This window comes from Staurois parvus, unplaced genomic scaffold, assembly GCF_062004578.1.
Source record: "Staurois parvus isolate SC_StPar_1 unplaced genomic scaffold, SC_StPar_1.0 ptg000229l, whole genome shotgun sequence".
Lineage (NCBI taxonomy): Eukaryota > Metazoa > Chordata > Amphibia > Anura > Ranidae > Staurois > Staurois parvus.
In genome coordinates, this window is record NW_028318025.1 from 3,555,687 (window position 1) to 3,567,169 (window position 11,483).

At 45.2% G+C, this 11,483-nt stretch overlaps 1 protein-coding gene and 1 pseudogene across 1 annotated transcript; both read right to left on the minus strand.

Annotated features, from left to right (window-relative positions):
* Positions 1 to 7,099: 7,099 nt before the first annotated feature.
* On the minus strand, positions 7,100 to 8,817 carry LOC149460466 (uncharacterized; annotated as a pseudogene).
* Positions 8,791 to 10,258, minus strand: LOC149460467 (uncharacterized). Its single transcript, XM_089679657.1, has one exon. It carries the CDS (start codon positions 10,256 to 10,258, stop codon positions 8,873 to 8,875), a length of 1,386 nt encoding a protein of 461 aa, XP_089535783.1. The 3' UTR covers positions 8,791 to 8,872.
* Positions 10,259 to 11,483: the final 1,225 nt, after the last annotated feature.

Genomic DNA, 11,483 nt, shown 5'->3' on the forward strand with positions numbered 1-11,483 from the left:
TTCGCACAAGAATCTGCACGTATGCAATACAATTCTGGGGAAATTTCCCTTCACTTCCTGTCCAGGAGATGCAATGGGAAATAGGAGGAAATCCCTCCAAAGTGAACAGAATTATCATCATAGAGGGTTGTCACAGGAACAGGTGTCCAGATTTTTCCTCTGCTCTTACTATGGTGACAACTCAAAGGCTTTGGATTTCTTTAACTTTCTATCTCAGTGACAGTTGTCTTAAAGATAAATAGAAGATTGAATTTGCCTTTACATACACTTGAAGGTTTATTTTATATGCCATACTACTTCGAAATGCTAACAGTGCTTAGATCAAAATTCCATACATCTCATTTTTTTAGGCATAGTGAGGCTGTCACTGTGCTATCTACACATTAAAGAGGGTTTATACACTAAATATGGGCAAAGTACACCCACTATATCTTCATTAAATCACCTCATAGGGAATTATGGACTTTTCAGGTGGGTGTACCAGGTAGAGGTCCTTAAACACACCTGTGCAGAAGCAGCAGACTAGGAAACTGAACCAAAGCAGTATCAGAAATGGGGAAAGGCAAAAGGTCAGAATGGACAGCAAACAAGCATAGTAAGACACAAGATGAAGCCAATAACCAGAGAAAAAAGATAATGGGAACACAAGAGTGAAATCACACTGGAGCCTTGAGCTAAGAAATTAATCTATTAGTCAGAAAATTGATGGTGGCCTGAGCAGAGCTACATAGTAAGGTTAACTGATAGGCCGGGTGAGGACTGGCTATTTAGGTGCTATATCAACCAGCAGGGAAAATTCAACAATGCATATACCTTCCATTCCTAGAAGAAAGAAGGCTGTAGCAAGGTAGGAGAGATGATATGGTAGTAGATCAGCTTTGCTGCTGGTCTGTGACAGGTTTCCTCTACCTTAGGGACACTCATTGGACAAAGGGGAACTCTTCTTCATCAAGTGAGGGGCATGACGGTCAGAGCTGGAAACCCAAGTCTTTGTTCAGGACCATATATTTTTCAATGGACTAAATATTGAAGTTTGCCCCAGAGCAACCAAAAATCAGTCACCTTATATTTCTCAGAGTGCGCCAGAACAGACAAATGAGGCAGGTACACTTGCTCCAGAACAAAGGGAAGGGAACTGGAGTGCAGAGAGCCAGACATGACTGCAGGAAAGTCAACAAGCACAAATCCAGAAAGGCAGTGGGATTCAGGGAGGGAATAGGAAACAACAGTTCTCCCAAATGGAGGCACCAAGCAGTGAACTGGTAACTTATTGATTACCCCCTCTAAAGGTTGGCCTCTAGACAATTCATCCACAAGCTGACAGGTGGATTGAAGAGTCATTCATCTCCCTGACTTGACAAAAGGGAACCGCCAGTTTTAAAATTGTAATGGCAGACATGCCACACCAGGGTTAATCATGTTACCAACAAAGTTAAAATCACTTAGTTGAGCTCAACACAGCCACCAGTAACAGAGCAAATCCCACTCAAGACCAAGCCTAAATGGCTAAAACTGCATCTCACCAAGATTCCCAGAGGAATGTAACAGTCTCCTAGAAAATTGAGGAGGTGAGCAATTTCTACAAAAAGAAACATATCAGGACCCTCTGTAGCCCCAATCAACCTCTTAAAGCCTGACCTACAGAGGAAGTCTCTAGTAGGCCTCTAGAAGGAGCAGTTAGCTCCGAGCACGTAGCCTCTCTCCTCCATTGCCGAACTTTCTGTTGTGTGACATCACGTCCGCCCGGCTTGCGGTTCACGCTGGTTACAGTCACTTCCGGTTCTGGTTGGGCGACAGTTCCCGGGACTCCTGACTATCCACAGCATTCTGGATCTCCTCCACCACCTACGGCAGCCATCACCCCACCGGACGGATTCCTGTAGGACATGGATGATGGCTTTACAGTTAATTACACTGATGGGCTCATTTACCACCCCAATTTTGTGAGTTTTTAAAATTGTGGCTTATTAAAATCATGTTTTTTTAATATGGCACTTAGAAAGTACCTCTACTCTTTTTTTTTTCCTAATAAGTACATAGAGTTGGCTCACTCTGTGATGGCTGCCACCTAAAATGGTTATACAGTTAAGGACTTTATTGGGACTTATGGATTCTTTGTACATTCTGTTCTAATATTCACTGGAGATAAGCCATTAGTGCCCTGAGAGTTATTTACTTTATCTAGTATTTGGCCATGTTACAGACAACATCAAATCTCACTTTTGTATGGGCAGTCTTTTGGCACATGGTCCTCCCGGCATCAGAAAAGATGACAAAATTGTTAACTTTGATAAAAGAATGAGTTTGGGTGGTTAACTATAGAACAAGCACAACAAAAGTAAACTGGGAAGATTCAGACATAGGGGACAAAAGCTCACAAACTACAGAGAGCACAAAATCAAAAGTATCAGACAGAGAGCAAAAAACAAAAGTATAAGATATGTCAAATGAAGATAATCTAGATTGCAAAATTGATCTGGAAAAGTTCCTCAGAAACACTATAGAGCTAATAGGTAGGACTTTGACACTGGTAGGGGGATATGGCACTGGCAAAGTCTTGGGTGAGTGTGGTACTGGCAACATCTAAGGTGAGAGTAGTAGACCAATCTCAAGTTCAGGCACAACAAATTCATGAACAGAAAAAATAACTTCCAATACAGAAAAGACTACTTCTATAATAGGTCATCTCACAATCAGAAGAGGCCATCTCACATTTAGAATAGACCATCGCATATGAGCCCAACACAGACAAAGCCATCTCAGATACAGCCAACTCAGAAAAAGGAGAGATCAACTCAGAAAAAAATTTAACACATACAGGAAAGACTTTTTCATTTAGAAGTGACAACACCAGAATCTGAGGGAACTGTGTCATTCTCAAAAGAGGCTGGCGCAGGGCACTGGACCTCAGAGTCAGTCTCTGGGCTTACCTCTAGAGTCGCTAGGTCTGGATGAGTAACAGGAGGTATAGGTGCTGGCAGAGAGCAAGAATCATAGAGCTAGTAGTGAATTATTTATTCTTGTGCCTAGGTTTAAATTGCTTTCCATAATTGTTTTTCAACAAAGTTTTAGTACTTGGAACTGAGATATTCGACATTGATATTATTGTGTTTGTTTTTTTCAGCAGTCTCATGGTCACTAGACTGATACATCACTATTGAAGTAGAGACTCAGAATTTTAATCCACAAATAAGGGAGATTTCCAAGAATGTAGACATCTGTTACTGGGATGCCAAAAGCTGTCATCTTCTACTTCATCCTTAGAAGAATCAGTCTAGATTTCAGGGTTCGATCCTTCTGCACAATACTTGGCAAAGTGAACAGAAGGTCTGGGCAAAAGAGGCATTCGAATAGATTAAACAAAATTGCTGTCATGAACTATTGCTTAAGGAGACTAGGGCCGTAACCCCACTTTAGAATTAGGTTTAGCAATAGATTTAATGGCCTAGGGTGAAGTCTCAAAATGGGAAGCACACTGCCTCAGAGAGTGTAAGCAGAAATACCTAAAAATAAGTGAAGAAGTTACAAATATCCCTTAAAGCAGGTTAGAAATTTAGTAAGCACTACAAGATCTTCACACAGCTAATTGTTTCAATCTAGTATATTATCTGTCCACTCAAACAAATCCCCATCAAGGAGGTAATATGTAAACTGAAGTGATCAGCTTACTAAGGGTGGCTGGTGGATGAAAAGTTCATGGAGCAGGTTGGTGATAGCTTGCAGGAACAAATGGAGGTTCCTAAAGTTTAAAGTGACACTAAACCCTAAAGATAAAAAATGTATTGTGATTCCATACCTGTACTGGTATTTATCTTTGCCCCTTGTAACTTCAGCTTCTGACAGCACATCTTTTCAAATAAATTAGAAACTTGCACATCTTAAACTTCTTCTAGGAGGGTGGCTACTTGAGCTTTACATGGATCCAGTGTATATGGGAATATAGACACCTTCCATTTCTTGCTTCCAAAAATGACTACAGGCAGCAGTGCATGCCAATGCATCTCACGTCAGCACATGAAAAACTCTCATTCATAAAAAGTCCAGTTACACAGTACCGCCCACTGGCTACAGCATGACAGTGGCAGCAGGAAAAGACTGCAGGGACAGCACTAGAAGAGACTGCAGCATGTTGCTGCAGGACACTCTTCCGCACCAATATCCATTTGCCATCAAAGCAAGGGAAGTTGTTTTACATGAATGAGTCCCGTAGGATTAGCATGTGAGTGAACTGCAACTGTCTTTATTGTCTCTTACAAAAACAATATTGATCTGTTGCTAGTAACAGCACCATACAAATCTCACTGAGCTTCTTATAGATGATGTAAACTTATTTCCAAGTATAAGCAGGGTTGATGCTTCCACTAGTCAAACTAGGCAGCTGCCTAGGGAGCACTGCCACCTAGGGGCGCCTGGGCGCAGCACAGGCCAGCACTTTCTCTGTGTGGAAGGCTGCCATTTCATGAATGATCCTTCAGCTGAGGGGAGGGGTGGCAGAGGGAAGGAAGAAAGATCAGAGGAAGATGCAGGATGTCTGGGGCTAGTGTAGCAGCTGCACTGCTGCTCCTTCCAGTGTTCCTCTCAGACTCAGTCCCTTACTGCAAGCCAGCTGGCAGCTGCTGATCACTGTGGATTTCCAGCCCTTCTCTTCCCATTCATCAGCGAAGTAATATCTGACTCTGATGTCTCATGTCTATGTGAGTGTGACACAGCCAGCAATGTGCCAGTGAGTAATGATATCATCATGATCCCGCAGCCTGCTCTTCTAGTGCCTGCTGGGCCTTCTGTGTTAGTGTTGGATGTGGTGTGTCATGTCGGATCTATCACTGTGTGGGATCGCTCAATTCAGATGTTCTCTCTGTATGTGTGGGCTGAGCTGCCTGAGGCCTAACCTTTTTAACTCTCCCCATTGCCTAAGGAATTCCAGCCTGAAATCTGTCAGTGTGGATCCATCAACCTCCACTCACTGCAACTGTCACCCTGCCACTGCCAGCCACAGATACAGTCCATCCGTAACACTGATTTTGTCTTTAATATTGGTGCTGGTGGCAGTTTTATGTTTTGTTAATTAAATTTTTTTCTATTGTTTTTAAAAATGTTTATTTATTTTTTGGGGGGGTTACAAGCAGCACATCTTGCCTAGGGCATAAAATAGTCTAGCACTGGCCCTGAGTATAAGTATGATCCACAAACCCATTGCTAGTGACAGCGTCACACAATGCTCACTGTGTACAAGATTTCAAATGTGTCTTCAAATATCTATAAAGAGGTCTGCTGGTTAAATGAGCACTGTTCTCCACAGGAACAGGCACTCTTGTATTAATGTCCACACCTCCACTCAGGAAAACATGCCTATATCAATGCAAGCTTGTTTGCAAGCATAATTATAGAGCAAATATTTTAACATAAAAAAATGAAGTATGGCAAGACTTTCATGACAGATCAAAACCCTGAGGTTCAGTTTATAAAATATTTACAACTTGAATGATTATTACAAGGCATCTTTCCGTCCAGAGCACAGCAGGCAGCTTTACGTGAAATTTTTGTTTAATCTTGATTTATGTGATTTCATTGGAGAAATGATGTGCCTGTGGATCATTCATATTGCCAGTTTCCTAATGGGGTTTTAACACATAAATATTATTGCAATTGAAGCATTGCTGGGTTGCGTTACTGTAAACATTATGTGAGATATATATGACATGGCATAGATTTATACATACTGAATTGAGAGCAAACAAATTGGTATAGGCTTAAAATCACCGTTTCTTTTTTTGTCAATTATTATTAGTAATAAAATGATTGATACTGTACATAATGTTGAGGAAATAATCAATTTACAATCAACATTAAAATTACAATTTCAATCCCCTTTCTTGGCAAAAGCCATAATATATCAGTCAAAAGTAGGGATATTTGAAGTCTTTACAGCAGGCCACAAAGAAACAAGGCATGCTGAGACTTGTAGGTTGTTGAAATCAGGAAGCCATCAGGGAGCCTAACCACTTAGAATTCTGCTTTGTCTTATTAATTTGTGGAAATTGTTATATGACATTGAGATGTGTGTGTATATATATATATATATATATATATATATAATTATTATTATTAATTTTTTTCATAAGTCTTATAATGGTGATACATAGCAGCATATTTGTTGATGACTAGTTTGGTCTATATTTTAAGGTCTACTGGCATTGCAGCAGATCTTGCACTATAAAGAAGGGTCTACTAATTACTTCAGGCCATCCTTCACCTTTACAAATCACCAAATGATAGCAGTAGAAAATACACTTATGGAATAAAAAGAAAATATACTTATGTGTGGCTTTTGCTCTTCAGATATTGATATCACTATCCATCCAGCGAGATCGAGAAGGGAATGCAAAGATTGCCAAATCTTGCAAGCTGGCCTTCTAGGACAATGCCAGGGTGTTTTCTTCTAAAAGTGCAGAAGCCAGAGTTAACGTTTTTAGTGCAAGATCTATTTTAAGGTGACTAAAGATGTAACCTTTGGATGTTTTAGACCCACATTTCTGATAAATTGGTCTGTGTGGAGGTCAAATCAAATGGCTAGAATGGAAGATGTCATCTGATGAAGGTCATTGTTTGGTGCAATTATGTATGAACCTTCTATTTAATTTAGGGAAGTAGATATTTAACATGCAAAGCAGTGAGATTTAGCAAACCTTGTGGGTATGCCCATCTGTTACAGATTGTGCCATCTAAGGAGCTGTGTCTCACTAACTGCTCTGCCTATAAAAGGGCTGCTTTATTTGACAGAGATTGTTCACTGACATGACTGTTGGACTTGCAGAATCCCGAGGCTAATACTTACCTACCCCCTTTTAAAACACCACCACCCCTTCAAAACCTTCCCCCAAATAAACACGCAACTCACTTTTTGGTGTAAAACCGGCCATAGCAGCCATTTATTTAACATAACTCAACATAATATCTTAGTACATTACCACCCGGGTCCAAGGTCTCTGAAGGCACCATTACTCCCATCACCAACTCGGCTGTATCTACTACTCAATGAAAGGCCCCCAGCCGCTACTACACCACCTCGGGGACAATACTACTGTTACTTAACCCAGATACAGCCAAATGAACTCCCACATTACCAATATGACCTTTTATTGGGAAGGGACACCCATACCTACGATGGGCCCAACCCATAATTCCTCAACTTGTCACTCCACCACCGCCTTCAAAGACCCATCGACCCCTGCCACAGCACACGAGTGTGAACCCTTACACTCGTGTAGCCCGCCACACACGTAATCCACGTTGGATACCATCCTGCAGGCCCAAGGACCACAGATCAATCCCAACTGCATTAAGATGCACCCCATCCAAACGCAAATACTGTCAGGACTCCTCCTCCAGCTCCCTATGACGGACTGCTAGGCCACCATTCCTCACCACAAAACGCGCCACCTCCTTATTCACCTTAACTCGAGCCCTATTAATTTTTTCGACGGAACGGGCCATACGCCAATAAGCACGGGCCACTATGTCCGACCATACCAGCACTGTGTCCGGGAAAAAAGACAGAATCCGCAAAAAATCAAACTTGATGTCCCGGATAACCTCCCGCATGGAGCGCAACCCGAGATCATTACCCCCCACATGCAATACCAAAACATCTGGAGGCCGGTCCAAACGGGAATAGTGATGAATTTCTGGGACCACCCTGGACCACAACATTCCCGGCACTCCAAGCCAACAAAGCCTCGCCTCCCCCCTCTCAAATCCCAGTTGCCGACCCTCTGGACGAACATCCGCCCTCTTAGCCCCCCAAAAAACATATGAATGTCCCAAGATCCATACCAAGCAGCCTTCGGAACCTGCAAAGAAACACACAAAAGAAGGGAGGAGGTAGAACCTTCACCACAAAGGCCCCCACAAAACAAACAAAAAACACAAAGTTAACAAAATACAAGTACCACAGAGACCAACACAACAACACCAAAACCTCTTTTTTTTTTTTTTTTTAATCACAAGAGCTGAGGACGCACATATAACTTGAACCTATCCGAATCCCAACGCCCAATCCGACGAACCACTCGATCACCTAACCCCCAGCGGGCGGCCTCCGTAGCTGCCCCAATGCGAAACGAATGAGACAAGTAATGTTCCACACCCAACCCGGCAGACTGCAAACACCGTTTAAACACTGCCCCAAATTGGAATCGAGACAGAGCCATCCCATTCGTATGCAAAAAGAAAACCCCAGGAAGGTCAGGTCTCACCTCGAGAAATTCCCTAACCGCCCGTACCGGACAAATCCGAGAACTCGGAATCTCAGCCAATTCCACCCAGGTACCCCGACCCAAACGGTCCATTTTTGACTTGCGCAGAAAAACGCGCAACCCACTACCCATCAAGACCACCTCATCTACGGCCAAACCACCCTCGCCCCACTTAGTCCGACTAACCAACTCCCCAACCCGAAAGGCCCCAAAAAATGCCAGCACAAAAGCCGCACGGAACAAAATCGCCTCATACAACGAGGAACAAATACAATCCAACTGGCCAACCACCACTTGAAGAACCTCAAAAGAAACCGGCCGTCTAGAATCAGGGATGGAACGGCCTTTTCTGTACCCCCGCATAGCCTGCCGAACAAGGAAATCCTTCGTCACGTCACGACCCCCCGCCAGTTTTAAATGAAAAGCCAACCCCGCCAGCTTGTGAGACATCAAAGTTGCGGAAACACCCCTTTCAAAATTCCTACCGATGAAATAAAGCAGGAGGCATAGGGCATCATCCACCCCTAAACCACCCCCCACCTCACTCACCAGCTCCAGCCATTCCCGCCACACCTTCTCATAGAAAACCCAAGTGGACGCGCAAACTGATGTCTGAATCAAGGCCGCTGAAGAGGCAAGGCAATGCTCCACAAGTGATCCGGACAATCGATACCGCGTTGCTCCGCTTCTGGTGCCAACCGACGGAATCTGTCCCACTGAAAACGAGATAGAGCATCAGCAACTGAGTTATCCACGCCCGGAACATGTACAGCCGAAATAAAACAATTGAGACTCAAACAGTCCAAAACCAACCGCTGCAACATACGAACCACCGGCCGAGACGTGGCCGAAACACGGTTAATGGCATGAACCACGCTCAAATTATCACAATGAAAACAAATCCGTTTATTCCGGAAAACAGCACCCCACAAAGAAACAGCTAAAACGATGGGGAAAAGCTCCAGTAAGGTCAGATTGCGCAACAGACCCACCTCCCGCCATTGCAAAGGCCACGAACCCGCACACCACTGACCCTGAAAATAGGCCCCAAAACCGGCCGAGCCCGCCGCATCCGTAAAGAGTTCCAAATCAATATTGGACACGACCCCATCCAACCAAAGTGATCTTCCATTATAGGAATCAGGAAATGACCTCCATACCCCCAAATCATCCCGTAGCTCACTTCGCAGCCGAACCCTGTGATGCGGGGCCGCCACACCAGCCGTGGCAACCGCCAAACGCCTGGAAAATATACGCCCCATGGGCATGATGCGACAAGCGAAATTTAACTTGCCTAGTAACGACTGCAATTCCCGAAGCCGAATCTTCCTGCACTGACCCACCGAACTCACCAACCCCCGGAGCTCCTCCAATTTATCCTGAGGCAAACGACATTCCATGGCCTCCGTATCGACAATAATTCCCAAAAAACACAATTCCGTTGTCGGACCCACCGTCTTATCCGAAGCCAAAGGAACGCCAAAATGCTCGAACACATGTTCCACCGTGCTCAGTAACGATGCACAGATGGAACTACCCGGAGGGCCAATACACAAAAAATCATCCAAATAATGGATGACAGATGCGAGCCCAGAAACATCCCTAACCGCCCATTGAAGAAAAGAACTAAAAGTCTCAAATAGAGAACAAGAAATGGCGCAGCCCATAGGCAAGCAACGATCAACAAATATGCACCCCTCCCATTTGCAACCCAGCAATCGGAGACAACTAGAATGCACCGGCAAAAGGCGAAACGCCGCCTCAATATCAGTTTTTGCCAACAGGGCACCCCGACCAAACCGGCGCACCCATGAAATCGCCGCGTCAAAAGAAGTATAGGAAACCGAACACAAAGCAGGGTCAATAGCATCATTGACCGAACCCCCCCGCGGATGAGACAGGTGATAAATGAGTCTATATTTATTAGGCTCTTTCTTTGGAACAACCCCCAGCGGCGAAATTACCAAATCCGGCATAGGGGGGTCCACAAACGGGCCAGCCATACGACCCAATGACACCTCCTTTTATATTTTTTCCCCAATAACCTCCGGGTGCAACCGCACCGACCTCAAATTATCCGCCGCTGGAGGAACCACCGCCAATACACAAGGGATCAAAAAACCCTCAGAAAAACCCCGCTGCAACAAGGTTGCCGCTGCCTGATCAGGGTACCGCTTTAAAAACGGCAACATCCTTCCTACCCTCACCAGCGACATCCCTTTTTCCAGTGTCGCCACCTCTCCCCCGCCCTTGCTTAAAACACCGGGACAATGGGTGAGCCCCCCCGCAACCCGAGCACTCATGACGGAATCGGCAGCCGGATCCAAACTTGCACGATCCCTCATTAAACTGCCAGCAGAAACCTTTTCTAAGCGCGGCCGGTTGTGCAACCATAGCTGTACCCCCGGCCCCCACCTGAAAGGGATGAGCTGCGGTCCGCCACGGAGTCATAAGCTTCATCCACAGCCCGATATCCTTATGGTCCCACCGCAAAGAAGGCCTAACCGCCATACGCTGACGAAACTGCTCGTCATATCGTAACCACGCGATGCCCCCATAAACCCTCTGAGCTTCCCCTATGGCATCTAAGTAACAAAAAAGGGGGGAACAATGCTCCGGCGTCCTCTCACCAATAACGCTTGCCAGAATGGCAAACGCCTGAAGCCAATTAGAGAAGGTTCAGGGGAATCAAACGATATCGCCGTTTTTCCTCCTCCTCCCTCTTACTCTCATCTGGCCGAACTTTGTCTAAGTTGAATTTCTCCAACGGCAACAAAGAAAATATTTCAACATATTCACCCCTCCAAATGCGCTCCTTCACCTCCGGCTTCAGATGAGCCCCCAAGGGCCCCTCGAAGCACACGTAAACTTCGCATTTCGCTGCATCCGGCAAACGCACACCATCAAACCCCGTCACCCCTCTATCTCCGCCATCAACCCCAGTATGATCCGCCGCCGCTTCCCCCCCCAGAGCCTCAGAACCAGAGCTAAAAGAACTAACCACCGCCGACCACACTGCAGCAGAGGCACCAGCGACCTGCGGCCCAGCCACCGTAACCACCTGCGGGATCACCCCCGCAGCTTCACGTCCACCACCCCCAGGACCAACACCGCTCCCACATGCCGCAGCTTGCACCACCGACCATGCAGCCAAAGGTGGCGCCGCACCCCGAGCAACCACCCCCGCCTCACAACGCGCCAACACATCCCGAAAACCCGACAATAGCA